The sequence below is a fragment of the Lacerta agilis genome, chromosome 7 (assembly GCF_009819535.1).
Source record: "Lacerta agilis isolate rLacAgi1 chromosome 7, rLacAgi1.pri, whole genome shotgun sequence".
NCBI classification, from domain to species: domain Eukaryota; kingdom Metazoa; phylum Chordata; class Lepidosauria; order Squamata; family Lacertidae; genus Lacerta; species Lacerta agilis.
In genome coordinates this window covers 64,722,756-64,748,001 of record NC_046318.1, presented here as the reverse complement: position 1 = coordinate 64,748,001, position 25,246 = coordinate 64,722,756, and the positions used below count along the sequence as shown (strand labels likewise).

At 42.3% G+C, this 25,246-nt stretch overlaps 1 protein-coding gene across 1 annotated transcript; it reads left to right on the top strand.

Annotated features, from left to right (window-relative positions):
• The first annotated feature begins 194 nt into the window (after positions 1–194).
• Positions 195–24,257, top strand: YWHAZ (tyrosine 3-monooxygenase/tryptophan 5-monooxygenase activation protein zeta). Its single transcript, XM_033155679.1, is given in 7 exon segments — positions 195–356; positions 3,309–3,612; positions 16,081–16,204; positions 22,593–22,630; positions 22,632–22,757; positions 22,844–22,939; positions 23,217–24,257. Coding segments are annotated over 6 exon segments (738 nt in total). The 5' UTR covers positions 195–356; positions 3,309–3,318; the 3' UTR covers positions 23,277–24,257.
• The last annotated feature ends 989 nt before the right edge of the window (positions 24,258–25,246 follow it).

Here is a 25,246-nt window from a genome sequence, read left to right as displayed (position 1 = left end):
GGGGATAAGGCGTGTCCGCTGCCGCCGCGCGGAGGCAGGAAGGGCAGCCGGGCGCGCGCTTGAGGCGGTTGATGCAGCCATCGGGTTGGTAAGGGTTGAGCCTGACTGAGGGGAGACGGGGGGGCGGGGAGGGAAAGTGTAGGCGCAAGCGCGTGCTCGCGCACGGTTGCCATGGCGCCGTTTGACGTCACGGGCTCTGTGTTGCCCGTGCGTTGCGACGCGGTGATTGGCGGAGACCCCGTGTGTGGCGCTGGGAGAGCGAGAGCGAGAGCGAGGCTGCAGCGGAGCGAGCCGCGATATAGGCACAGTCCGCGCCGGTCACCCGCCTAGAGACTCCCGTCCCGTCGAGCCCGCAGGTAACGGCCTCGTTAGGCTTCGCCTCGCCGCCTTTTCGCCCCCCTCTTCCCCACCTTCCCCTTCCTTTCCGGGTAGGCGCTCCGGCGGCGGGATCCGATGCGGTTCAGGGGCGGCGGCAGAAGAGACCGGCGGGGTGGGGGGGGGGGTGGGGTGCGGCGGCGGCTGAAAGAGGAAGAGGAGCGGGAGAGGCGGGTTGGCGGCCCCCTTCTTCCCCGCACAGAAGGGCGGCTCCTCCTTGCCGCGGTGCTGGGCGACACCCACTGCCGCGGCCTGGTGGAGGGGAAGCCATTCATTCCCTCCCTGCGGCGGGTGTCTCGCCTCCTCCTCTTCCCCCCCATCTCTGCGCGCGCTTCAGGGCTCCCCCCCCCACAGGTGCGGCTGCCCCACCTGCTCAGGCAGCCGCTTCCCGCGCCTCGCCCTGCGAAAGGGGGCGAGAATGGAGGGAGGAGAAGGAGGGTTGTGCTGGGCGGCGGTGCCCCTTTCTCTGCCTCGGGCGAGGCTACGGCAGGTGAAGGTCCGGGGCGGTGCCCTTTGGCTACTCGGACCGGGGGGGGAGCTGATTCCCCCCCCCCATTCTCGGGAGGCGAGCGCCTCTACCTGTGAGGCAGAAATGATGAAGGTGAAGGGTCGCCGCCCCCGACCTCCATCCTCTCTTCTCTCTCCGCCACCCATATTCATATTATCTTTGTTGGGGTGTGAGCTGCTGCTGCTGCTGCTCAAAATGCGGGGTGCCATGTGAGCGAGGGAAGAAGGAAGGAGGGGCGCCATGTTGGGGAGTAGGATGGCTTCCTTCCCTCTCTCCTTTCTCTCCCCCCCCATTCGCTCTCCCTCTCGCTCCTTTCCCTTCTTCCATCTCTTCGCCTCCCTCCCTTCCCGCGACGGCCTTCTCTCTCTCTCTCTCTCTCTCTCTCTCTCGGGAGCGGCCGTCGGGCGGCTGGTTAGGGTGTGGCCTCCTGCCGGGAGCGGCGCATCCAGCCGGTGCGATCTGCCGCCACAGCCGCATCGGAGGGGGCCGCCTTGAAAAGGAGCGGCGGGCGGGCGGTCGAGGCGAAGGAAGGGAGCGGGAGAGAAGGAGGAAGCGAAGAAAAGAAAAGGCGAGGGGGCGAATGTGGGCTGCGGCCGTGGAGGCTCCCTCGGGGCGGGGACGGCAGCGCCGCCGCAGGGCGAGGAGAGAGGCGGCGGCAGCGGAGGGGCAGGTGGGCGGGCGTGTCTCTTCTTCTCCTTCCTTCCTTCCTTCCCTCGGCGAGGCGCCGCCTGGGCTTCCCCTTTTTTTCTCCGGCCTGGGTCTGGGCGGAGGAGATGCAGCAATCTCCCCTCCCGGCGCGGGGCGGAGGTGGAGGGGGATCAGCGCGCACACAAGTGGGCTGGGCTCTGACTCGGATCCGCCATGACAAAGAGCCCAGACAAGGCGCTTCATGTCTCGGAGCCGGGCGGTTGCGGCGCTGGGAGGGGCGGCGGCGGCGACAGCCTGGCCTGACTTGTCCTCTTCCTCTTCCCTCGCCCGCCCCGCCATCCCTCTCGCCCACACCTTTCGCCGGTTTCGCTTTTTGTACCCGCCCCAGCCATGTTTCTAAGCCGTGCCAGCTGCAGCGGCATACTCTCGACCGCCTTGTGCCAGGGAGTGCACCGAGCAGCACCATTTTAGACAGCCGAATCCTAGCCTACATTGTGTACAGGAAATCACCACACGAATCTTTCCTTTCGGTTCAAAAAGCAAGGTTTCTTCTCCTCTGCAGTCTTCCCAGATGCCACCAGGTTTGCAAGGGGAGAGGTTGGGTCGCTAAGCAGCTAACGTTCCCTAGCTTTATTTCCATATATTAAATTGCTATTCCTGAGTAGTGTCATGGTTGCATTAAATTGTCGTGCCTGAGTAGCAAAATGGTTCTTGACCAAGATGTTTCTTGGTCTTTATGAGGGTAAGGTCACAAAAGTAGACAACATAGAGTGCAAAACCTTCGCGCCTCTGCTGCTTCAATAAAGTAGCTTGACAATTGCAGCTTGGCATCCTGACCCTAAACGAAGTTCTGTTATAATTAGTGATTTGCACCATGACCTTAACAAATGCACTTTGAATTAAGTTTCATTGATTAAGCCACATAGTTATTTGCTTCCAAACCTAATATTGATTGAGCTGTGTAGTAGCTAAATTCATTTGCTTTTGGGCCCAATGTCCCTGATACCAATCAGGATTTTTTAAACCATGTACTGGATGTAGAGTTTGAGAAAAGAGGGTACAGAGGTACACTTGAGTGGCTTTTGAGAAAGGAAGGAATGGCTCTCACAACACATTGTGCTGAAATTCTTAAGATTGCAAACCTTCCAAATTGTTTGCTGTTTCTCAAAATAGCAATATGCTGATAGTAGCCCCTTCAAACAAAGGGCTAGGAGCATCTAGGGGACAGATAGCAGCGGCATCTGAGGGAATAGTTCACATTCCATGCTTGAAAGGTTTTGGTTTTTTTAAGGTTGTAGAGGCCATATCCTTCCCGAGTTTCATGAATGTAATAAAAATGAAGATTAATTTGAACCATAACTCAACAATAATACAGAACAGGCATGTCCAACCAGTAGATTGCGATCTACTGGTAGATCCCTGGCTGATCCTGGTAGATCACGGTACCCTTAATGATTGCGGGATTAAATAAAGTTTACCAAAAGTTAACAAAAGCTGAAGAACTCTGGGCAATCCTACCCTGAAAAAGCTCAACAACTCTGGGCAATCCACCTACTCCACGGACGCTCCTCCCTCCCTCCAATGATCGCAGTCTCTTGGGAGTTGGATGTGCCTGATGTAGAACTTTGGAATGGGCCATTGAAATTAGTGGCTTTTGCATCCAAGTAAATGTGCATCAGTTGCAATGTGCTCTTTACATTGCTAAGAGATAGCTGAGTTACAAATGATTTTGCCTGATAGATGTCTAAATAATTATTTGATATTTTTCATTCTCCAGAGAAATCAGCATGGATAAAAACGAGCTGGTCCAGAAGGCCAAACTGGCTGAGCAGGCTGAGAGATATGATGACATGGCAGCCTGCATGAAGTCTGTGACTGAGCAAGGAGCAGAATTGTCAAATGAGGAGAGGAATCTTCTCTCTGTCGCTTACAAAAATGTTGTAGGAGCACGTAGGTCATCTTGGAGGGTTGTGTCAAGCATTGAACAAAAGACGGAAGGTGCTGAGAAAAAGCAGCAAATGGCCCGAGAATACAGAGAGAAAATTGAGACTGAACTAAGGGACATCTGCAATGATGTGCTGGTGAGAATTAAGGCTCTAACTACTCCCCCCCCCCAAGTAAACCTTCAAGGGCAGATAACCCTCTAGTAACACTCAGTATTGTTTAATCAAAGTATAAAGCTGTTTATATATAAAAAAAAACTTCTAAATATCTTCCCCTGCCACCTGTAGAAAACCAAACAGTGGTCTTGACTTGCTTCTTAACTTTGCAGCTGGATGCTTGTAGCAAAACGCTTGTATGATAGTGACACAATCTGCCCTATTGACACTATTCATTAAGTTGTCACATTGATCCCACTTACCAGTTAGAAACTGGGAGGAGTAAAGGGACTTTTCAGCCTAGTTTACTTAAAATAAGTGTGCTTTCTTCGTAACCTAGAGGGTGCTGTGTGCTTTCTATGAGAAGTTGTAATTCTCACTATAGAAATCAGGCCCCTCCCTGAATAAGATGATGTAATGTTAGCTATGACTCACCCATGCAGAACACTGTGCAAGAGGGAGGAGGAGGAGGTAGCAACAGTGCTATGGGCCTACCTTAAGCGAAGCCATAGCAACTTCAAAGCAAGCTGACTTTATACTTGTGCTGTTGGCAACAATTTTTTTTACCTCATAAAATCTTTTAAATGAATAAAACACAGTTATGTACTTCCCCCCCCCCTTGGTAGCGTTACTATTTTATTGATGTACCACTCAACTAATTGTTAGTATTTGTTTTTGCTAAAGATGAAGACAATTTCATTTCAACAAGAACTTGAGAAAAAAATACTTTGATGCACTGAGTCAAGTCATATGAGCATAATTACCATGGTTTTTTCATCTGTTTTGTAAAACCAGCTGTACAAATACCTTGGTGAGTTCAAAGGCCAGTATGTATAGTTGAGCTCAAATTTTAGATACACTTATTTGAAGGTCATTAGTTTATCTTGGATTCTTGCCATATAAAAACATTGAGGGGAAAGTAGAGGGATAATCAGATGCATGGTGTATATGAAATGCAGTTTTTGCTGATGACTACATAAAACTTCATTTCAGACTAATCAAACACCATTATTCTGTCTGAAGCATGGGTGTGGGAAAGGAACCCATACTTTATCTGTCACATCTTTCATTTTTTTAATATATGTATTATGTGTAAGAGACAAGTGATCAATCAGATGTTTAAGTCCATTCATTTCATCCGATAAAAAGTTGATACTTACCTGACATTCTCAGTTGACATTGAACCCTTACAATACCAAATAGTTGGCTCCATTATCTTCAAAGTGTGTTGTAACTAGGTTTTTCCCATCCAGAAGAGTTTCAAACAATGGTTAATATTAGCAATACTTTCTTTAAAGCCCATATCCAATGCATGTCTGAATGCTTTTTTAAAAGCCTCATTGCACTTGGTTTCAATTTCTGTTGATTTATATATATTTGGATAAAAGACCCTCTTGGTTTATACTAGTTGACACCTAGACTTCAGGAGATTAAATCTATAGATTTATTTGTAAAACTTGAAAAAGTGCTCATTTGGAGCTTTATATGTTGCTGTGGTAAAGGGAAATACTCTATAAAATTAGGAAACTTAGAAAAGAGCTTGTAACCCAGATGCTAAAAAATTGCTTGCTCCCTCACATTCTCTAACAGTGTACTAAAAAGAATCTCAGCCAGAGGAGCTCCTATATTTTAAGAGACTGGTGGACTAGTGTAGCCTTTCTAATGATGGAAAGGAGGCAGGATTTGCCTTTACCTGAGTGGTGTGTCCAAATAGACCGGTGAGGACTAGCTGTTGGATAGAAACTGTTAGGTATTGGGGAGAGATAAAAAGGGATACATAAAAACTTACTGGGTTAGAAAGCTACATTTAAATCTGGGTGGCTAACGTAGTGCCTTCCAGGTGCTGTTAAACTACAACTCCGATCATCCCTGACCATTGGGCATGCTGGCTGAGGCAGAGAGGAGTTGGGAGTTCAACTTCTGGAGGTTATAATGTTGGCGGCTACTCATCTAGATGATTGCAACCCATTTACTTCCTCATTGACAAAGTAGCCTTTTCTGGTTTCTTTATTGGACTTAACATGACAGACAGAAGCCAGGAACAGGCTTTTTAATATAGTGCAAACTTTGGGCTTGGAAAATTGAGAGGGGGGAAGAGAGTTTAGCCCTTTTCCTCCAAGCCGTTGTGTAGTGCATTCTCTCCCATTCCTCACTGAACCCTTTGTTCAGAAGTATTTTTCAAGCCTAGTTCTGCTCTCTCTTCACCCAAGTCAGGCTCTTGAGTAAGGTGTAAAAGTCTTGTCAAGCTGCTGTGTTTTGTTATTGTGTTTACAGGATAAGGTGTCAACATACTGCCCCTTTCTATTGGAATGGAGGACAGACAGGCAGTGTTGTCCCCAAGTATGGCACATTACTTACTCATAAATGGATTACTATCACCTTCTAAAGGGAAAAATAAAATGTGCAGTCAAGTACATTGAGTGTTGTGGATGAAGTCTGCTCCTTGTGGGTTTTTTTAATTTGTTATATTAATATCCTGCTGTTTCTACAACAAATACTTTTGGCTTAAACAGTTGGACCATATTGTGTGCCCTAAGGCTATTATCTGGGCCAGATTTTCCTCCTCTGTGCCCTGGTTTGCAGCAGCAAAAAATCACACCCCATGTGTAAGCAGGCAGCTCTTATGCATGCCCATAGAGAAACAGGTGATATTTAGGCAGCCTCTGACTTCTGTGAATGTTTCATTCCCTTTGGAAATGGGAAGAGCGGAAAATCCCTTGGGCATGCATGGAACATAACTTATAGCACTTGGGATCTCATCCTTGTATCACCCATGTTCAGAAGAGAAGCCATGTGATTGCAGAAATTGTACTTTGCCTGTGTTTGAAGTTGCATTTTTATTATTTAAATTTTCCTCTGTAATTTTTTTCTTTGTAAACTTCTCTAGGATCCACTGGGTACTTGGTAGTTTAGAAGTTAAATAAAGTTTGTGACAGTTGCACATATAGGCCTTGCACACTGGCACTAGCTCAGGGGTCCAGTTTTCCACTGACCACCTTTGTCATAGCAAGGACAGTGAGGCACTTGAACCTTTTTCTCTTATTTGGACATGGGGAGAGCAGTTATAGAAAGTTTGGATGGTTCAGTGCAGGAATAGGAAAGGCACCCCCTCCCCAAATCTTACCTCTATGCTAGCCAGGACCAAAGTAATTAAGTCCCTGTTTTCTCTCGACTTTATAAATTTGGAGCTGAGCAGAGGGCTGTCTTGCTCAAGGTAATTGCATTCCATTGACATCATGGAAATAAGCCTCCTTGTGTTTAAATGAAGCACAAATGGGGTTGCCTTTATGGGGGCAAGATCTTGGTGGCCACCAATTTTGACCTGGCTATCAAGGCACAGCTATAAAATACAAATTTCACTAAAATCCTCCTGAAGAGATGGCAGAGTAAGTAGTTGGGTATATGGATCTCATTTCCATTTTGATTCCTGAGCAAGCATAAATAAGGTGCTTTACCTGTTATGGCAACCTATCAGTTTGCAGTGAAATAAATCTTTATACCTACCATATTGGCCAATAATTCAGAACCTTTGGCCCTATGGGCCACATAGTTTTGGATTATAAATTGTAAGTATACTTAGGAATTGGAGCTGGTTGTGCAAGAATAGGTTTCTGTTGGGCTGGGTTGGTGTATTTGAAAGGACATTTTTAGTTTGTATATCCTGCCCATTGAAATAATAAGTTTTAATATCTGTCTGAACTCAGTTGTGGACTAAGTATCCACACCTACACAGGAGCAGGGGATAATAATTACTGGGCAGAAGTTTTTTGGTCATGAGATGGAATGTGTTCAGGTTCAGTGGTTTAGGAATCAGAAGTAGTTATAATTTACCAGGATAAATTTGTGGTCTACAGAGACATACCTGTAATTCTGTATTCATTAATCTTTTACATAGCAAAGTAGGCTCAAATCTGGTGTGTGTATTAGAGTATTGGATGGTATTTAAATAGATAGATCTTGTTCTAAATCAAAATATTTTAGTTATATAGGAAACGTTAATTCTGCTATTTATAAAATAAATCCCAGGTCTGTTCACATTTAAAAAAAAAAAATACAAGTAGCGGCTTCCGGCTGGCGACGCCATAGCGGGTGGTCGGGGCTGCTTCGGCTGCGAGGCGCCCGATCCATCCCGGGGGTTAGGAGCCCCGCAACCGCAAAGCGGGGCTCCGGGTGGGGTGCGGGAAGAGCGTCCCGCACCCTGGGCTCCCCGGCTGCGCCCACGGAGGCTCCGAACCCTTCCCTTGCCCCCCCTGTAAAGGGGGAGTGGGGGTGAAGGGACAACGGAGCCGGGCTTACGGGGATATGCCCCAACCGGGATGCAAATGCGGCGACAAAGCCCGCGGTGAGCGTCTTAGTTCTACCTTTGAAGAATGGAGCCAAAGGAACCCGGTGGTCGTGAGTAACTAATTTGACCAGAAATCGAGCTTTTGGAACGATCCGGGGGAAGGAGAAAGGCAGCCTGCCTTCTTCCCTTCGAGTTAAAGAAGCTAACCAATTTGAGCAACTGCTGCTACAGGACTGCTACAATGTGCTTAAAATTGATACATGAGACTGGCAAACTTTTTTCTTGGGAAGTAAATTAGTGGAAAATATCTCCATTTAAAGTTGCGGTATCTGCGCTCCAGTTTAGGAAAATGGCGATGAACAGAGAGGCAGGAGTAGAAATTTGATACCCATTTCCTCCCCCTCTATCAGTATGCTGGGCTTCGTCCTTGAACTGGTACTGAACTCTGGACTAACGGACGAACAGAGGCTCACTGCTTTGAAGGTGGAACTGCTGTACAGGAAAGTCAAAGTCTTGTGTGGGGGTCTGAAAGAGAACCAATTGCCCACAGAGGAGGCTTTTAAAACTTTTAATACTTTGGAAGAAAGTCTTGCCAAAGAGCTGAGAGGGTGTCTGGGAAGATGGAGAGAAATGAGTGAGCTACTTCGGAGAAGAAACTCGCCTTTTGGGGGTGGCAGTCCCAAGGCGACGGTAAGATTTGTTATATCCAGTCCCCGAGGTGTGAGCTCGGGGGCCAGGGACAGAGAATTATGGTAAGGAATGCTACAAAGAACCGGAGAAGCTGAGAGACGACGAGATGGACATCCTGGAGCTCGTGGCAAGGAGAGTTTTGGACTGTGCCTGGATCTGTGGACGCTTGGAGAGGGAAGCCACAGGGAAATTCAGTGTTGATGCCACCAGGAGAAGAATAATGGACAGAGGGGGTGTGGGGTGAAACACTAAGTAAAATTTGAAGTAGCCTGTCATGGAATTTTGAAATCGGAGGGTGAATACTGTCAACAATCTTTCTGTTTTATTTTTTGTTTGAATATGAAAGGAGATATTTTGAGTTACTATGTTATTAGCAGCAGTTTAAAGGATAGAAGAGATAGATATGATATAAATGATTGGTGAAGATTTCAATGGAAGAAGAATTATGATGAGATATTACTACGATGATGCATTGTTAGTTAAATGTTGAATATATAATTGTGTGTAACTATATAATTGAATTTGAATTTCAGGAGAAATGGTTATAAAATAGATTAAGGATATGAACTCGAAGGAGAAAGGGCAGGGGAAGTCAATGGTCAAGATATGGAATAGAAATTTTCTTTTTAAAGAAAAGATGCAACAAGAAAACTTGACACTGTTTGTATTTGTTTTATCAATGTATTTGTTTTGTATTTGTTTAATTGTAGGTGTGGGTGTGGGTATATGTTGTTATAAGAAAAAGGTCAATAAATTCTTATAAAAAAAAAAAAATACAAGTAGCATAAAAGCAAACAAAATGACAGCCTGAAATACAGCATTTTAAGTTTATTTTAAATACCGGTATATATCCATCTGAGAATAGTTATTTTCTGGGAGTGTCAGAACAAGCAAGTTTGTATTCAAATGAAATATTAAACCTAGGTTTTTCAACATGCTTGCTTTCCTCCCTTCATATATATTGGGGGTTTAGATGAACTACCAATTGGATAGAAGACCATAGTATTAAAGCATGTTAGTGTTCATCTGTTCTTCTGTTAAGTGAAACATAAGCTTGTCGAAATAAAACTGCCTCAGTTTCATACTTGGCCAACTTAATAGGTCTTTTTCTGGGTAATGTTTTAATAGGTTTGGGTCAGGATTCTAAACCCAAACTTCAAAATGGTTCTTTTTGGATAAAGGAATGTTTTTGCTGTTCACTGGTAGGTTTGTTCTATTCTCAATTAAAATGTATCCACAATATTCTATACTTGTTTTAGGTGGGAACAAATTGCCTGCCTGTGTTGATTTCATCTCTCGGGAAGGGTTGAGATCTAGCCACTTAGCTTTGAGTACCATTGTGCCAGGTTGCTTAAGTTGAGGTCAGGCTCTTTCCTTGAAAGTCATAAAGTCTATAAGGTTTAGACTCTCTGCATGGAGCCACTTAGGGATTTCTTGCACCTGCCCTTATGCTTATACTTTTGTTGCTTGCAGGCTACTATTTGCAAGGGAATTCATGTGAGGCAGTGGTGGGGAACCGCTAGCCTCAGACCTAATTAGACCCATGAGGCCATTTCCCCCCAAACTCTGCCCATCTGCCAAACACCTGAGTGTCTCAGATCAGCTGCACTTGTTGCGGGGGGTTCCCATTGTGCCTCCAGTGCGGCTGCTCTCAAGTGTTCATCTGCTGATAAGCACTGAGAGGAGCTCCTTTGAAGATGCAGTAACAATCAGCTGAGAGCAAGCTCCTGTCAGTGCCATTGATTGGTGCTGACAGCACAGCTTCAAAGGGGCTGCTCACAGCACCCATCAGCTGCTTGGCACCGAACAGAGGAGCTCTTCTGATGATTGTCAGCTCACTGGTGCTGTTAGCACACCTTCAAAGGAGCGACTCTTGGTGCCGATCAGCTGATAAGCTTTAAGAGGGAGCCCCTTTGAAGTAGTCATCTGATGTCATAATGATGTCAGATTTGGCCGGGGGGGGGGGAGATGCCAAGTGTAATTTATACTAAAACTAATGTACCAATGCATCGGGCTTTTTTTATTTGAGCCACACTGGTGTGGCTGTTGGCGCAGAGAATTAGTGCTAGAAACAGCTTTAAAAATATTTTGGTAAGGTGCAGTTTTGCCAAACCATAGTATGGTATGATAAGTAGCCTATAGATTATGTTTCTCGATATACTGCAGGTGTGCTGCCTTATATAGATAGTCTGTAAATTAGTTATTCAAATCCCAATACACTTGGAATTTTTTCACTCCTGGCGTTTCTTGTAATATAACTTATAATTGCTAGCGTGGTAAACCTGTATTGTGAACCAGAGAAAAAAATGATTTATGAAAAATATAGCAGGTTTTTTACTAAGAGAAGATTTTCCTGACTACTAAAGGCAGTTGGTTTGTTTTAAGTAAAATAAAGTGATTATGCATGGGTTCCAGACTGCACAGATGTGCTACATCTCTTTAATGTGAGTATATTCATGCTCCTCATTTTGTTGGAAGTAGGAAAGCATTACCTTGGCTATAGAAGTAATATTCTGTATCAGTTACTGACTGAGAAGTAATTGGCTGACACTCGATGTTTTGTGATGGCCTTGCAGTTTCAAAACAACATACTTAAAACTGGAATAAAATGCAAAAAAAACCAAATGTCTGCTGTGGCAGGATGTGACTACAGGCTATGTGGCAACTACTGTAGGTTCAAGCATTTTGTCTATTTCTGAGAAAAACATGTTCAGACATTTAAAAAATTGAGTTTGCCACCAACCTTGTCTTTATTGTGGCATTACCCTGAGCTTTTGATGTGCTCAATACACTTGTAAAGCCCAGTGTAACTGCAGAGGCAGGCCACCTGTGATTTAGCACAATGAATAGGAGCTTTCTTATGCCAAGGTTTAGAATGCAGCAAGATGTGTCTTGAAAGGTCAGTGGCTCTTGCCAAAACAAATTGATGAGCTCTCAAACATGTTTGTGAACTCTTAACTGAACATTTATAGGAACTGTAGATAACCATAGATGTCATACTTTTCTATCTCTTAACTTCCTGGCAGAAAAAAATTGTAAACGCTTCTGTGATCTCATTCAAAATAATTCACGTCAAGTGGAGCCCCCTCTCTTTCAGCATATCATGAAATTAAAATATTTCAGCCAATTTACCAAATTAGTGTTTTGGTGTATTTGGAAGGAGCAATAACCTTTAAAGAACAAACCCATGCATTTTTATTTTTGGCTGTATTGCTGTTAATGAGCATCTGATCTCTTGTGGGACAAGTGAACTGTTCCACTTTGTCAGAGGGAAATAGAACGTTAATACTGCAATTCACCAATAGTATAATTAACTGAAATCCCAGGTAACTTCTCTTAATGCATTATCAGCAACTGCATTGGGAAATTGAATGCTGAATAGATTTCCATGTAACTCCCTTCATTCTAACAGGCCAGTTAGTTTGGATGCCCCTTACAGAAAGTTAGCTTGTTAGAAAAGGCTGTTTCAACTGTATCTGCAGTATATGGAGCTCTGGAATCTGTAGCCCTATGATGAGCTACTGAGCTACAGTATCTCAAATTCTGAATACCTACTAAAGTCAAGGGATGCAACATAGTACATTGTGATTGGGCAACACTTCTGTCTCTCTGCCTATATGTTCTGTCTTTTCAGATTCCAGACCACTTACTTGTTGAAGGGAAACCATGAAGTCACTGACTGCAGTGACTGAGGAGTTATTTTTATGGTGTAGTTAGCATGAAGTTTAGGAGCTGAGAGTTCACACCTGCTAGAACACTAAAGAGACTAGGGTGTAAAAGCTTAGGGCTGTGAACCAAGATCCTTGGCTGTTCTAAAATTCCAAGTGTGCCAACAGATTGGATGTCAGGGGTAAGGTAGAAAGGCACTCCATTTCTCCATCATACTGAAGGTGACATGCCACCTTTTAAAAGATGTGAAAGGGAAATGGCTCATTTCTGTAGTTGTTATGTTCACATGATTTTTGACTTCTTGGTGAGCTGGTCTGCAGTTCTTAAAACAAACGTGTGTAAGGAGAAAAACGCTATAAAGCCTTTACAGTGGTACCTCTGGTTACGAAATTAATTCGTTCTGGAGCTCCGTTCTTAAGCTGAAACCATTTTTATCCTGAGGCGTGCTTTTGCTAGCGGGGTGTCCCGCTGCGTGTGCATGCCTCCAGCACACGATTTCCGTTCACATCCTGGAGCAAAGTTCGTAACCAGAAGCAGCTACTTCTGGGTTAGCAGAGCTCATAACCAGAAGCGTTGGTAACCAGAGGTACCACTGTATTTCTAGAAGGGAAATCCCATGTTGCAGACATACACTCTTTCATAGTTTGTTTTAAGTTGGAGAATACTGGAAGATTACTGAGCTGCTGTCATAAATAAAAGGGACAGGATTCAATCTGGCTTATTAACAATCATGAACAGCCTATGCTGCTTGCTTCTTGGAAATGTGACTCATCAGCTGAATCCACCCTGCAAGTGTATGTGTGCTTGCATAGACTCATAAGAATGTAACTTAGGCAAGAGCTGAATATCTGGCAAGTGGAATTTCAAACATGCAGGTCTAGGAGGGGGAGAGAAATACCCCTCCCAATCCTACCACTTGCCTCTGCAACTGCTCTCCTTAGCTGCTATGCCTCAGCCAGGTTTTGAGGCATGTTCACCTGTCACGTTAAAGGAAGCTGGCTCAAGAAGGGGTCGTAGAATAAAAGTGACATGCAAGCAAGAGGAGGGTTAATGTGTGCACAGCCATGCTCCTTCCTTTACAAATGCTGCTGCTTCATATATTAGTAACAAACATGGATGGGAATTTGATGCCTACTGTGTAGTTCTTAGTCTTGTCTTGTGGCTAGTCAAAAAGACTTGTGTGACATTTAATTTATTTTGTTTGCAGTGGCAGCAAGCAGCATGGAGTGCTGTCCTCTAGTAGTTGGTGCTGATCCACTAAATCTAGAAGCTCATCTACATAACAACCTCATGAGTGTGATGCTGTGACTAGGGTAACTAGGAAAAGCCTGTAGAACTGCTGTTGCTGATAATAATAGAGAGTTTACCTGTTGCAATGCGTTGTCAGTGGTATGCATGCTGGATTTCATTGTCAGTTCAATTACATAGCCCAGATTCCATTTGCCCCTTTGTGCACACAACATTCTGTCACTTTTAACTTTTGCTTGTTATTGATACAAAACTAATTGTATCATTTATGTCATTGTCCCTACTGAGGACTTCAACTTTATTCTACTACTTTCTGGTGTTAGAGAACGATGCAGTCAAAATAGGATGAATATATAATTATATTAAATTTGCTTAAATCAGAAACCCGAATGAATGTGATTCACAAGTGGTGTGGTGTTTTGCATTTTGCATCATCCACAGCTTTACTTAACTGAACAATTGTTTGATTGCTTTTGATATCCACTTATGAATTTGGCACAAGTTGTCAGAACACTGTTGCATGTATATTGAGTGAAGTTTGCTCTTCTGCTTTTTCATATGCTTGCTTTCAAATATATCTGTTTCATTAGGCTTGCTTGATTTTTGCCTAATGTCGCTTGCTCTTCAAGTAGCTGAAGAGGTTTTATTTAAGGCCACATATTTTATAAGATGTTGCATACACAGTTAAACCCTGAATCTACTCTTTTTGCAAAAGGGTAGGACTATAGTTTCTCATCTGTGTAGTATTGAAGTAGTATCTAATAATAGGGACCATGGTCATCCTGGGAAATTACAATACTAAGAACAAGTTGCAATTACTTGTCTTGGGAGGGAATGCAAGTTGAATAGGATTAGATTGCCTCACCTTAAAAGTGTGGCTGTCTCTTGAATGGAAGGTTGGTGATCGTATTAAAAGGATTAGTGGGTGTTACAGCACTAGACTTCATATAGAGAAACAGCTTGATTATCTGCTCCTTCTGCACCAGCAAGTTTCCCTTTCAGCAGTTTCTCCTGTTACAGCCCCTCAAACAGCTTGGAAGTTCCTCAGGAGTAACTACTGAAATAAGCTCCTGGTTTGAGTGAAAATGCATTGGATTGTAGTTAGTAATAACTACACATCACATAATTTCGGATTGGACAGCCTCCTCTTACAACCACTGTATTATTCTGCCTTAATTAAATAAAGTAGTACAGAGGTATATGAGAGGGTATTCTCTGTGGCAGCCCCTAAGCTTTGTAATTCCCTCCCCACAAAGGTGTGTCTTGTCACCTTCATGGTGTAGTTCTTGTATGCTGAAGATACACCTCTTTTACCGCCCGAAGTGTTCATTTAGGATCTAGCCTATTCTCTTTACTGAAGTTAATTGTAACTGATGTTAATTTTGTGTTTTTAAATTGCACCCCACCCTGGGACCTCATTGACACTCGTGGTGAATTTTAAGTTTCATATCTTAAGGGGAATGCTCCTGGCGTCACATATGAAAGTTGGCAATATGCATACTAGTTCTAACTCTTGATAGCCACCCAGGAGATCTTAACTCAGTTCAGTTAAGGTAAAACATCTTCAAACATCATTATTGCAGTTTGTCATTGATGCTATAGTAACAAATTTAAATGTGAATAGGTGAATATTTTATTGCTAACCGAATTTTTATCTTGGCTAGTAGGGCATTTAAAGGCCTTCTCAGGAACAAGTAGTACTACTTTTCCATGAGCAGCTCCCATGTGATTGGGTCACTTAAATATTAGCCCATTCACGTGGGAACCAGTCATGGAAAAGTAAACTAGGGCAGTCTTAAAGGGCCCCCAAGTGGGCTTCCTTCTGAGTGGTGAAATTTTCCTTATCCCAAACAATAGAACTGAGAGGAGACTTGGAATGTGCAATAATACTTAAATCTTCTTGGTTCTTTAACACAAAGGGAGTGGTGGGCTTTTTCTTGTGTACTAACCCAGGAGGGTAAAAAGCTTTTTAGGCCCAACCAAAATGCATAATACCATGAGCAAGCTTTCAGACTCTCCAGTGCAATGATAAACTATTAAAGCATGTAGTAAACCCTGGTCTTCCGCGGCATTAAAATCAGATGAAGCCAAGGTCCTCCTTACATGCACATCTGGCTGACACTAGCAGCTAAAGCAGCAGCATAGGATCAGACTGGCATGAGTTGCTACCCATTCTGTTACTTCAAAAACTTGTGAAAGATAGACTTCTTGTCTGTAGAGCTTGGTGTGTGGCATAACACCTGTATAAAATCCTACTTACTTACTTATCTCCAGAGTAAGAATTGCCTCTGGGCAACCCAGCAGGGAAGCATTACAGATAAGATTTCATTTTTTTTAGCCTTGGGTGCATATGGTTGACCAGGTAGTAAAAAGACAACTGGGAACTAGTAACTTTTGTGAGTTTATTTTCAATTATCTAGTAATAGATCATTTACAGTGGCTTGATTTCTGATATTACCACTAATGGGGAAACTTCAATGGCCATAGGCCAACCAATGTGTACAATTTCTAGTTGTCAATGTGTATAGCCTTCTGATTATTCTTTGTTTCAATTGCAGTCTCTTTTGGAAAAGTTCTTGATTCCTAATGCTTCGCAAGCAGAAAGCAAAGTTTTCTATTTGAAAATGAAAGGTGACTACTACCGTTATTTGGCTGAAGTTGCTGCTGGTGATGACAAGAAAGGTACAGTGTGTTGGCTTCTCAGTGTCAAAAGTTCCTATGAAATTTTCCAACAGTCTGGTATTTACTTCTGAATGTTACACGTCAATAAAGGAAACAAGTTTTGAATGTTGCAGTATTGTAATATTTTAAAGATGCTTATCTGAAGAATTGACTTTCAGAGTGACACGTAAATAAACATAATCAGCAGTTTAAAAGCTTTTGTAAGTGACTATTAAAGTTAATCAACAGGGTCTCAAATACGTGCACTGGCCATTTTTGCTATTGTATGCATTCATGGCTGATTGCAGGAGAGCTCTTTTGACACTCTTTGTATCCTCTGCCTAATAAGTATACTCTAGTGTTAAAAGTAGATTTTGCAAGGTGGAATTGTAGAATTGAAGTTCTTAGCAATAGTGAAAAATTGCAGCATTAATAGTTTTACTCAGTGTGTCAGAACAGTGGGCATCTAATATTTCATGGCTGTCTACTGTTGGTGTTTAGTGTGGTTTGTCCCCTCCCTGAAGGGACACAGTAGGGTCAACTACAGGCTCTAATGCTCACTATTGAGTATCTGCAAGCCAGTTTTAGGAATGAGCCGTGGATGAACAACTCGCCAGCAAGGGTGAGGAAACAGAGCTGCAAGTCACTCATTTTTAAAGACCACGTGTTAGGAGGGTGGGGTCTGGTGAGAAGGCAGGATAACAGGCAAGCTGGTCAGGAGAGAGTCAGAGAGGTACAGCACAGAGAAGGAAAAGATCTAATGTTGAGGAGCTGGAATGAACAAAGCTAGATCACTGTCATCAGTGCAGGGAGGAAGCTATAACTGAGAATGGGTGGAAGTAGGAAGAAGAGCATACCAGAAGAGAAAGATTGTCTGCAGAAGGCCAAATTAGAGGATAATAGGTAAATATTAAGCCATGCTTGGGACCCTGTGGTTGGAACCTGGAGCAAGATACTACACTGGGGCTTACGGGGGAACTGCCCCATATGGAAGGTATACTTGCATTGAGGTGGCAGGTGAGGATTCCAGACTCAGCCAAGTTAGTTTTTTTTTTTTTAAGCCTCTTACAAAACCTTAACTGAATGGGAGCAAAGGTCTCTTCCCCCTTGGGTACCAGGCAAAGGAGCTCCCTGTGCACACAAATACATCTCAGTCATGGGTATAATAAACCATTGGTGAGTTCATAGTGTCTCCATTTCTGCAGGGATGAAACATTGGAGTTTGAGGTGCCACTCTTGGCTCAGCCAATAGCATGTACTTAGAAAGTAAAGAATAGTCTATGCAACACCTTTTTAAAACCATTCTTAAATTCTTGTTTATGGTGTGACAAAAGATGTACAGTGGTGCCTTTGTTTAAGAACAGCTTAGTTTATGAACAACTTGGATTAAGAATGCTGCAAACCCAGAAGTAACTGTTTTGGTTTGTGAACTTTGCCTTGGAATAAGAACATGTTTCACTTCCTGTTGAGTGTGTTCCATTTGTAAATTGAGTCCCTCACTGCTATGGGAAAGCACGCTTTGGTTTAAAAATGGACTTGCGGAATGAATTAAGTTGGTAAACCAAGGTACCACTGTACTCTTAATACTACTGTAGGTAATTTTCCTTTAAAATACAAATCTGGACTGTTGCTATTTTGTTCCGATAACTTTTATGGCATACTGTTGTTCAGGCATTTCTAGATTTCCACAAGTAATGTTGTTACTCAAATAAAGATTTTGAATTTTGAAAACCACTATTCTCTGCATGCTGCATATAAAAGTGAGAGTCTTTTAATTCCTGTCTTAATGTGTTGAAGTTTTAACTAGTCAATCCCTTGCCCAATGACAGAATTCCTTATGCCAATCCCTTGCCCAATGACAGAATACCTAAACATCCCTGACAGGTTTGCCAATCAAATCCTCTCTTGAAAACCATCAAAATTTCCAAAACTTCTAGGCAAGCTTGTTTACTGAGCTACCATAATAGATGTATGGAAAGCTTTCAAACTATCCTTTATCTCCCTAGTTACAGGTTGGTAGCTGTGTTGGTCTGCCGTAGTCTAAACAAAATAAAAAATAAATAAAAATCCTTCCAGTAGCACCTTAGAGACCAACTAAGTTAGTTATTCGTATGAGCTTTTGTGTGCATGCACACTTCTTCAGATACTTCTTATCTCCCTGTAGCTTTTTAAAAATTTGAAGACTAGATCACCACTCTCAGCTCTAGTTGTCTTCCAACAGCTCTAGTTGTCTTCCATTTAGTATAAAAACACCCAAGATTACCCTTTGTATCCTCACTACAGCTGGCTTCTGAAATCTCTTCAAGTTTGTAAAATGTGTGGAGTTGAAAAGTACAGTGGTGCCCCGCTAGACAAAAATAATTCGTCCTGCGAAAATTTTCGTCTAGTGGGTTTTTCGTCTAGCGAAGCGGGAAAAAAAAGACGAAATTTTTCGTCTTGCGAAGCAGCCCCATTGACTTTTTCGTCTTGCGGGGCAGCTTCCGCTAGACGAATGCCGTTTGTCTAGCGAGGCATTCATCTAGCGGGGCACCACTGTAGTTACTTCAAAGCAAACTACAATCTTAGGTTCCCTGCAAAGGTGTTCGGAAGCTTTTACTTCCTTTTGATTAACCACAGCTTGCAGTGTCAATTTAACCCAGACAAAGTTGGTAACTTAATGCTTGTAATGTCCACTCCCTTATTCTAACTCCACTGGATGCTTCCTTACAGCAGTGGCCTCTGTAGTAATAAATGGAATTAGCTATTGTGTAAAAACCTGGTGTAGTTTCTAATGGCTTTTATCTAGCTATCTGCTAAACTTGCTCTTGTATCAGAAAACAGGTAGTCTGGTGGATTATAGAGCAGTGATAACTTTGTAGTACAGGCGAAAACTATTTTAGGCGCGTCTAGTTGACATGTGATCACTGATGCGTGGGTCCTTTTGGACCTGGGAGAGTGTGGGGCGGGGGGGGGGGCCATTTATACAAGCTGCCGATACGCACATGGGGGGCCAGAAATAGAACCACCATGTGAAATGCTTGCTGTCTGTATTCAAATTTTTTTCTAGGTGGTTGCACTGCATATTTGGTAAGTCAGTTTCCCATAAAAGACCTGCAAATCTCTAGCTCATAGAATCAATCCAGGCTGCTTATTTCCTCCTTGACTGTCCCATAGACTCTCAGTTCTATGCTCCAGCTAAGATAGTTATTGCTACAACCTATTACATGAGCATAAGTAGCTGGGGATCCTGGTCAAAAGCACAATTGCAGTGGAGAAAAGAAGCAGCATTGCAACAGTGCCAGCGGCTCCCACAGAGTGCCTAATAACTGCCATTCACCAATCCCAATGATTGCCTCCACAGTTTTTTAGTATTTAATTATGTAGAATACTTACCCCCACTTTATAGCTCCAAGAGCTCTCAAAACATCTTACAAAAAATCACATTCAAGTCATGTTTGGTGTAAAGAACAGAAATTAAATGATGTCTCTATGGTGCCAGGATCATGCCAGTAGCATTTTCTGTCCTCTGCCTTGCTAACCTTTGCTGTTTCCTTCTGTGAGCCTGGCAAAAAGCCTGTTTGGACTATCAAGAGAACTGAACTGAGCAGACCCCTGAAGTTGACTGACTCCAGATACAGGGTGTTCTCTTAATTACTGAGCTATGGAATTAGTTTTGCTGGAGATTATTTTCCAGGCTGTGTGCTTATGGGAGAAGTATGTAAAATAAGCCAATGATTTCAGATTAAATGACTTGATTATTTCTCTGTGCCAAATGGTATTGTCCATGCATGAGTTGTCTCAATCATAGGGTGAGCAAGTTCCAGCTACTTAGCTACTTTTCTTTGCCTCAGAGGACCTCGGTGGGCTCTGCTGCCTACTAAGGCAGAGGTCAATGGGTAGGAATGATATCCTTTGCTTTCAGGACAGCACACTGCTGTCCTTTAGACAGAGTTGCATATGGCTCCATTTGTAGTCGATTTGTTCCGGTGCATATCTTCCAGGCTGTGCCATGGTGGAATATTTCTCAGTCCAACAAATAGGAAACTAACATGTCAAAAAGGGAAGGGTCTAGCCTAACCTTTTCTCTGACTTAATATTTTTTATGTCTAGGCATCCTTTTCACGAGGAGTACCCAAAAACAAACAAAAAAGTGCTCTGTTGCCAATTATGTGCCCCATGCTCTCTAAAACACAGCAAAGAAATGTAGTTACATGTCTTTGGGGTCTCTGTTCCCTTGCCGGGGCTTATATACTCCTGGTATTTTGTCCTGATTTGGTTAGAGCAAGTTGGCATCTCATTCTTTCGTGGCAGATGTGGCGGGGCAGCTGTTAAGGGCTCTACACCAATTCCTTTGAGGGAATACTTATTTGACCACTTGCTGCTGCCAGGACATATAGTAGGTCCAAATAAACTGGGCACGTGTATGGTTATCTCCCAACACTGTCCACTCCCTTATACTTTCATAGCTAAATCTAGTGTCATAGATGCACTGAACAGCTTATAAGGTTATGCTGACTAAAGGGGATTGAGGGCAATCTTACGCTCCAACTAAGCATAATTCAAGGGTAGAATTTCCAAAAAATATATTCTAAGGCCTCTGTGTACGGATGTTCTTCCTTCAGAAATACTGTTACATGCTTTCACTGATGAAGATTTCATCATAATTCATAGATCTCCAAAAAGGGATAGCTTAGCTGCTCTTCTTTGTTCCACTTCTAAGTCCTTTGAATTAGCGGCAGGAAAGTCTGCACAGTATTTGAATTAACCTCAGTGCTTTTGTACAGCATACCAATTCTTTCTTGCCACTTCTGGAAACACCTCACTGTATTTCCCCAAAGTAAACTTGCCATTTTTGCAAAAAGGAGTCATGAATGAAACTGTAATACTAATTGCAAGATTATGCATTGAGAATTCTCTGTAGCTAAGGCATTCAACTGTTTGCAGAACAACTATTACTCCAGTTCATGAGGTCGGTCTGTCATTCCCAAATTAAACTTTGCTGAGCAATGTCTTTATTTCTGCTAGTATCAGTTGGGGTTTGTGCGCTTTCAGGAAATTAAAGAAAATATTTGTTCTGAATATTGCAGGTTTTGTATGCTACGAGTGGTTCTCCCAATGCTTTTGGTTTCTTTGCTTTAAATGATACAGGCAGGTTTGGAGATTAGTGCGGGGTGCAGACAGGAAGGGAAGTATCCCTTCTGTGAGCAGCAAACAGAGGGGCTGTTCTGAATGTTTGCAATATTAGTATTTTAATTACTGGCATTGGTATAACAGCTTCTTAGTGCCTCTTAATGAAGGTGGTTGGATATATAGGTAGTCCATTCCAACCAGGCCCAGGATCTATTTTAGATAAATATCCAGCAAATGTGGCACATTTTAGTGTCTAGTCCACATACATCTTCTGTTGCCTGTGGCAGAAGGGCTATTGCTGCTTTAGTTTTCTCTACAGATAGAGCTTCACTTTTTAAAATTTCACCTTTGTTTCCCCGCCATTAGCCATCCTCTGAAATACTGAATTACTATTGCCAGCTCTCTCTGAGTAGGCTAGATATGCCTGTTTTGGGAAAGGTGTGTTTAAACTCCTTACTAATCTTGCTGCAGGTTACCCAAACACATTCTCATATCAGTGGGCATCTTTCCTCCAGCTAATGGACAGAAGCTTGTGGTTGGGATGCTATCTTCCTCTTGATGAATTACAGTATAGTGTTCCACTTGTCTGCAGTACCGTGGTTGTCATTCAAATCCTCTTCAGCAGTACTGTTGCTGGCCAATTTACCTTTTGTGCTTCAGTGTTACAGGTCACATTTGTCTTAAATTTTGTAAACTAAAATGCAATGCTAGCCATTATCCACGTTGCTTAAAAACATTGCTGTTGTGAAGGCAAGAACCAGCTGCTAGGAGATCTTTTACTAGTCAGATTTGTAGGAGAGTGGGTTTTTAGCATTCTGCAGTTCGGCTAGCATTGTTGTTACTCGTTGAAAGCTGCTCATCAGTCAGTTGGATAGCTAGCGTAGCTCTGGCCAAGATTTGAACCTGAAAACTGTGATATGCTAGAAATCTTAATTGAATCTGGAGTGCATGGAAAGACAAAACCTCATCAATTTGGCCTTTATTTGTTTGTATAACAGAATGCAATCCTGGGAGTAAACCACACTGAATTCAGTGGGATTTACTTCTGAATTCTCATGGTTAGGATTGAGTATAAGGTTTTATAGGACAGTGTCTACTGGATACCTGAATTCAGTACACATGGGCATTACTTCCTTATTTCTAATTATTATTTATAGATTTATTAACAGCTTCAAAAAATGCTACTTTCTGAAACCGTGTACAATTCTTGTCCTATATATTAAGGCATCTAGTCTAATATTTGTTTTAACATACTCCAAAGTGCCATTGCTAACTTTGTGTTTACTTCTTTGGTTTAAAGGGATAGTGGAGCAGTCGCAACAGGCATATCAGGAAGGCTTTCGAAATCAGCAAAAAAGAGATGCAGCCAACACATCCTATCAGATTAGGTCTGGCTCTAAACTTCTCCGTGTTCTATTATGAGATCCTGAATTCTCCGGAGAAAGCCTGTTCCCTTGCAAAGACTGTGAGTTAATAGTCTAATTACTGCACTAATATAATATTTTTGCCAGTGTTGCATGTACAAATGTACTTTTTTTCATTCTTACATAGGCTTTTGATGAAGCCATTGCTGAACTTGATACGTTAAGCGAAGAATCATACAAAGACAGCACACTAATAATGCAGTTACTGAGAGACAATTTGACAGTAAGTACAGCTTTTATAAATCAAGTTATGTACAACAAAGAGAAAACAGTCTTGTGCGTCTGCTAAATCACCAGGTAGCAAAGGGTTAAATTTTAAAAAAATCTAATATGGAATGAAATACATAATACGAATGCTTTGCTCAGTTGTGCAGCTCTTGGAAAGAGTGCCTTTTTAAAGATAAGGAATAGCTTTCTTAGAGATTATCCTGATGAGTGCTTTCTTATTCACACTACTGATGCTTTAATCAGTAACACATGACTGCATTTTTCTTAAACAGTTGTGGACATCGGATACCCAAGGAGATGAAGCTGAAGCAGGAGAAGGAGGGGAGAATTAACCAGCCTTCCAATTTTGTCTGCCTCATTCTAAAATTTACACAGTAGACCATTTGTCATCCATGCTGTCCCACAAATAGTTTTTTGTTTACGATTTATGACAGGTTATGTTACTTCTATTTGGATTTCTATATTTCCCATGTGGTTTTATGTTTAATATTAGGGGAATAGAGCCAGTTAACATTTGGGGAATTTTTGTTCATCCAAGGTGGCCAATATAGGGATGTGGAATTTTTATAAAAGTTTTACATGTTTGGCATAGTACTCGGTACTTTGTGGCTTCCCACAAAAGCCAATGTTAAACAGCTTCCTATGTTGAGCAAAGAAAAAACTGCTTGCATATTGGTCTGTCACAGTGGTAAAAAAGGGATGATTGGTTGCAACCACGCAGGTGTAGAGAATGTGGGTACTTCAAAGGTGGAACACATAGCCGAGGAAAATTAATGTCCCATGGATATTACATGTCAATCATGTGAATCTGTGGAATCTACAGTCCAAGTATACATCTCTGATTGCATCTGAAAAGTGTTCCTTAAGGTGGTTTGCTAACCCAATGACTTTCTCTAGGGAAGGGCAGAAACGGTTCACATTCCATTACTTGTAAAGTTACCTGCTGTTGCTTTCATTATTTTTGCTACACATTTATTTGTATTTAAATGGTTTAGGCAACCTAAGAACAATGTACAAGTAAAGATGCAGTAAAAATGAAATGCTTGATATCCATATTACACTGTATATCGAGCACAGCAGTAAACAAAAACCCATGTATTTAACTTTTTAGGGTTTTGCTTTTGTGATTTTTTTTTGATACTTTGCCTAACATGCATGTGCTGTAAAATAGTTAACAGGGAAATAACTTGAGATGATGGCTAGCTTTGTTTAATGTCTCCTGAAAATTTCATGAACAATCTAGCATAACTGTTAAGAACATGTGTATTAAGTTGATGTAAGTGGAATAAAAGTTTTATGAATGGACTTTTCAACTACCTTCTCTCTAGCTTTCCTGTACATCTGGACTCCTTTTCAAAATATCTTTCTGTATTAGAATCCATAGTGTAAGATTATTTCTGAAGTTGTCCTGTATCCAGTGTCTTCCCCCTCCAAAAAAATCCAAAACCCTAACGTCCCACATGCCTGAGAGGCTGCTGCTTTCTAAATAGTTTGCTGGCACATGTTGAGGGAGATAGAGAGACAAAGTTAAATAAATGTTTGTAGAATGTGCAACTTTTCATTGCTTCGCACATGCACTGTGCTTTGTATGCATTAGCCACCATGCTAAATGTAGATCTGTTTGCATGCCTTAGCAACCCACATGCCTTATACTGGGGAAAGTAGCACAGATTGCCACATTTATGAGGCTTGGAAGTAAATGAGTCAAGAAAGATCCAAGCATACAGAAGCAAGCAACAACCAGAAAAACTGGCCCATGCACATTCCTTCCATTGGGTGTGCATTATGCTGATTAGCATAATTCTTAAAATAGTTCCTTTTAGCGACTACAATTATTTAAACAATAAACTCATAAGAAGTATAGAGTACTGACCTGAAATGCAGTAGGATTTAATAGGTATTCAAAACATAGATGAAACAGCTGTCCACTTCCCCTTTTCCTTTGAGCCACCCAGAAGGGCATGAAGCATATTGAGAAGGAGACATAATACAATCATTTCCATCTTTTAAGGCAGCAGTGGCCAGCTTTGACTAGGGAGTGAGGTAGCCTCTTTTCACCTTTTCCTGAGCAAATTAGCCTGAAAATGCTAGCCCTGTTCTCTAAGCAGTTGCCATCCAATCCAAAGCAGTGCATGAATACACTGCTTTTCTCCAGCCAGCAGTATCTCTTTAAGTTTTTTGGTTGTAGGGCCATCAGCTAGATGGCTGAAAGTAGCATACTGTTATGATACTACCTTGATGGCAGAAAGTGAGGAGGAATTAAAGAACCTTTTAATGAGGGTGAAAGAGGAGAGCGCAAAAT